At 35.4% G+C, this 5247-nt stretch overlaps 1 protein-coding gene across 2 annotated transcripts; it reads right to left on the reverse strand.

Annotated features, from left to right (window-relative positions):
- Positions 1600-5141, reverse strand: LOC107632111 (SWR1 complex subunit 2; the record flags this gene model as incomplete). Of its 2 annotated transcripts, XM_016335761.2 has the most annotated exon segments (9): positions 1600-1846; positions 1930-2127; positions 2761-2826; positions 3478-3520; positions 3916-3984; positions 4075-4194; positions 4301-4382; positions 4699-4999; positions 5095-5141. In XM_016335761.2, coding segments are annotated over 8 exon segments (918 nt in total), but the record flags the coding sequence as incomplete, so codon positions are not given.

Consider the following 5247-nt stretch of genomic DNA (forward strand, 5'->3'; position numbering starts at 1 on the left):
ATATAAATATAAATATAAAAATTTTTTCAATTTATATATTTTTTATTTTCTATTTTAATATTATTAATTTATTTATTATAATTATTAAAATTAATAAATAATATAAAATTTAATATTAATTATTTTTTGTATTTTGGTTGTACTAAGTTTACAGAACCTTTTGTCCCGTAAACTTGATCCACCGAAGATGTAGCATCCGGCGATTGATTAGGCCTTACAAACAACGGGATTCTACCACATCTCAAGAATTGGGAAGATCAGAGGGCATTCCACGTTGCTAGATGCTCTTATTGGTAGAGGCCGGAGACTCACACCTTCGCATTGCTGGTCGGTGAGGTTACGATGACACTTAAAAACGTGGAACATATATATATCCTACCAATTGATGGAGAGGTTGTGACCGTTGGACCGATAGCAGTCGTGACTTTTTGGTCAACTAGAGCCTTGCGATTTTTGGCAGCGAACCCGTTGTGAGTAGTTCCTCCAAAAGTTACATAAAGTTTCCTAGGTTCTCCATATTAGAAACAGACAACCTTTAGACCCTTGAGAGTCTATTTAGCGATACGTTAGGTGTCACATCTTCTGTTGGCTAGGTACCACCCTCTTCGCAGATAAGTTGATGGCATATACTCACATGAAGTATCTACCACATCTCCAAAATTTTGAGTAGATTCTACCACATCTCCAAGTCACTATGCTGTGCATCATGATACGATTGCAAAGAAATGGATGATCCGCTTAATCTGTTGTTTATTTGATCATCATGGCTTGCGCTCATTCTAAAACAGCAGCTCGCACCAACTTGCTTCCGATGCTTGCCACGTGTCAATCACACTTCATACGTGCTGAGTCAGCACGTGACTTGCGTGTTAAGCCTGTGAACTGGGACATCCACCTACTTGTATATACAGCAAAAATATCTATTTCCAACAAAAATCTACATATCTTTTTTGTATAGAAAAAAAATGAACCACAATGTACAGTGTACACCTAAGATAAAAAGTTCAATAAAATTTAAGAAACAGTTTAAAATTATCTTATTTAAAATTTATTAATTATTGCTAAAATAATTATGTATTTTTAGTTGTAATAAATATATAATTATGAATTTTACCGTACATGTTATATAAAATTAGTTTATCTACTGTCGTAAAAGGTTATACGCTTTCCTTATCACAAAAAATAAATCGTACAGTTTTGGAATAATCATTTAAGTTAATTCAACCTCTCATTTAAAATTAAACTTTTAATTAACAAATAGTTAAATAAGTATAACTAAACGTCTATAATATATGGAATTCAATCTATTTACAACTCACTCGCATGTGTCACGTGGTCATAATAATATTTTTCTATCCATACAAACTAGCCGATTCTTTTACTCATGTTGTTGCCTCTCTGGCTGTACAGCTTTTCGTCCAAGACTTATCAATAATTTCTTATTCTTAATGAATGGATGTCTCAATCTTCACCCCTTATTCCTGTCTTGAGGATGGGCATTCTATGTTACATAGATGATATATTGTAGGGTTTCTTGAGTAAGGGTGGCGTGCAAGTCTATCTTTGATTAGGAACAAGCACATCCCCCCGCCCCCTGCCTTTTTTTTTCTCTATTTCATAAAGCCATGAAAACCTATCACCGCGACACTTAATGCTTATCCCAAAGATGTATATGACAAAGTGTGAAAGGAATTTCTTATCTATCATATATCTTATCAGACAGGAGTATGCTATGGAGAGAAGAGTGTCAAAAGGTACATTGTTCTTTGCAAACTGAGCCAGACCTTAAATCCTGGGGTACTATAATTGAGCCAATCCAAGGTCCAGCCAGATACATGAAGTAGAACTGAAAATCATGCACCACCATTGTGACAATAGAGTAGATAATGACATATAATCAAACATTGAAGAAAAAGAAAATTCAATTACCAAAGAAGCTAGTCAGAATCTTCGTCTTCGGAAGCAGGCATTCTTCGGAAGCGGGCATATGGCCTAAAATTTGTATGTACACTTTTGTCTGGCACCATTGATCTCTTCTGCTTAAGCGAAAAACCACAACCAGAAACTGAATCATACAAGATCCCCATGGCCATTTGCTTTCTATTGTTAGCATTTTCCTCCGCAAACCTGCAAAAGAAAAAATATGTTGATTGAAAATCAACTAGCCAACAATCAATTCCAATACCTACTTTCCACAAGATGATATAAGCGATACCAAGATAAAAGTACAAAAACATGCAAGTTGCCCACTATTATGATCAGCTAGGGTAGCCCCTAGAATATTATTTAATAAGCAACATATTTGATTGATATTGCCATGCCAAAACATCATTTAGCTTTCCCATCACTGTATGAATAGATTTCATGCATAATGGAAAACAAAAAGCAATAAATAAATTGAGATAAAATCCAAATAAAGAAAATATTGAGCAACAATTTTCCATTCCTCTTAAGATGCCATGTGTGCTTATTTATTGCTTTTGATGTCTTACTAAGTATTAAACTTTCAAGATGAACTAGCTAGTGATCGTCTTTCTATGGAATACTAGACCAAATCATCCTAGGAGGGGAAAAAAAGGGAAAAAGAGATGAGCCAAAAACAAAAATATCCTTCAGAAATTTACTTTAGTCTCAAACTTTTGCACACATGTAACCTTAAAAAAGAACAAATTGAAATATATAATGCTGAAAATTTGAAAAAGGAGAATTGGCAAAATTGTACATTCATTGAGAAAGATGTGTAACCAATAATAGTCATACCGTTGTCGGATTTCTTTAAAAGCTTCTTTAGTGGCATATGGCAGCCCTGTCTTTGGATCACGGTACCTGCATTATTCCAGGGAGAATTCTTTAGCAACATGAGGAATGTAGTGGCAAAAGGCTCAGAAAAATATTTCTAGTGACCTACTGATAATGCATGACAATTACAGCAGTGGTTACGTTCACATTTTCCCGGTTGAGTTTGGCATAATGGAATTTGAAAATCCAAGCAATAATCACTAGGGTTTAACAAGAAAGTATAATGCTTGCTGGAGGGAATTCAAGTTTCCAGGAGAGAAGGAAACTGAAGAAGGATACACCAGAAGTTCAGAAGATGAAGAAAACGTAACCTAGGGCATAACACCTGAGATTTTATTACAACAAACAAACTGGAAGAAAGCAATTTGGTGTCATTCATAGAACTGATCATTCCATGTAAAAAACACACTGATAAGCTTTCAGAAGACCATCTCGTCTTATACTACATCAATTTTTCAAGTTAAACAACAAATCCTATTAGAGGGAGAAAAACACACCCAGGGACTTTATAGATGAACCCACAGACAAGCAAGGGTAAAACCTAAAACAATGTCCAGTAGATGTCGTATGAAGAACAACTATACTTGCAGTTCCAAATGGCACACATGCTTCTGTCATCCGCACCGGGATAGTAAAGAAATAACATAGTAACCATCAAACTCGGAAATGAGCTCTTACTTGGCAGGCAAACCAGTAATTGCACAAAGAGGTTGCTCTGGATCTGAAAACAAATATATATACAATCATATACATAAAAGGATACCTTCGAAATAACAGTATTTCGGCAATGTTTGTTTATCAGAATAGATATTAAAAAATAAAAATAAAAAAGAAAGAGAAAAACANCCTCTAAATAGACACCCAAAAGATGAGACAAATTCCTTGCTCAACAAAACAATTCAGATGCAACTCCAAGCAATTCAATCTTAGCATTAACTATTACTAATCCAGTGAAACAATATCCCCAACAAAAAGAATGCACCAAGACCCATCATAACAAATATGTCCTCAACAACAATTTCTAAGGGAAACAGCTTATGTAAACTTACTTAACAAAAAATGAACTGAACTGTCAAACTCATGTAATCTTTTACTGTTAGCATATAAGGAACTCACATTGTACAGGTGTCGTGGCAATATCAGAGTGAAATGAGGATCCCTTAATGAACTCTAAATATGTATAACCTGAAAAATTAACAGATTACTATATGAAGTGAAATGCGTATAAAATGCAGTGTCCAAGGTGAAAGTTGTTATGCATTGAATCATTCTTACCATCCTTTGAAATGTATCGTATCTGTGGTCCATTATAGACAGTTTTATGCACAATTGCTTTTCTCTTAACTTCTTCCTCCCTAGCTAAAACACGCTCCAAATTTCTCAGGTTCATAATTTCTGCAAAGTAAAAGTTACAATTGAGAATTGTGCTGGGCCTTTAGAAGGTCAAGATAGAAAACTAACATTAAAACAACCAATATATGTTAAGCAATATAATCTCGACCTGTTTGAGCAGCTTCTAAAAGCATTTCCTCTTGTGTCATTCTCTTCTCCTCACCTTCCTTCTTTTTTTTTACTGTCTGTGGCTGGAAAATGAATAGCAATTCAAACCAAGAACATATAAGCACAAGCCTCACTGCCTTGGAGTCAATATTATAGGCCAGGTAATACCCGTAATACAGATTACAGAATTTGCGAAATATAATTGCCAGACCATTGAGCATAACTTACAATGTTTACACCACAAATTAATCGAATTTCTCTTGGAAACTATCCTAGTATTACTAGGCTCTAAAGTGAACAAATGCCACAGCATGCCTGAAACTATAATTGAAAAAGAGAAAACAAATACCAAACAAAAAGCAGGGAACGCATTGATTAACAAGAAGCACAATTGCCAACCTTCATGGATGCTTGCAGAGCACGTATGGCATCTCTCTCTGCCTGCCGAACAATCACGGCAGTTCTAGTGGACTTCCTGATTATCTTTTCCCCTCCATCATCGCGTGTATCATGGTGTTCCTCAGGAACTGGCTCCTTCTCTGGTTTATCATCATCATCATCGTCATTGTCCTCATCGTCATCATCATCATCATCATTGGGAGAACGTTCCAACTTAGACAAAACCTTCTGCTTCTTTTTACTCTTCTTCGGCTTTGGCAATTTCTTCCCGGGAAATATTAGCCGCTTCTTTTTATGTACCCTAAAAATGCGAATATTTGGGGTTAAAAGACCTTTAGAATTTCAAAATGCTATTGTTTAAAAGAACCCTAGTCATGATGAGAAACAGGACAGAACCTTTCATCAGCAATATCATTATCAGGCTGATCATCAGGTTCAGATTCCTACGAATGAGCAACAGCTGGGTGAGAACAAAAGTCATTGCAGAAAGCGTTAGCTCCTAATTCTAAACTGAGAGTTCCTAACGATTTACAGAACCACAATCGTTGA

This window comes from Arachis ipaensis, chromosome B03, assembly GCF_000816755.2.
Source record: "Arachis ipaensis cultivar K30076 chromosome B03, Araip1.1, whole genome shotgun sequence".
Taxonomy (NCBI): Eukaryota; Viridiplantae; Streptophyta; class Magnoliopsida; order Fabales; family Fabaceae; genus Arachis; species Arachis ipaensis.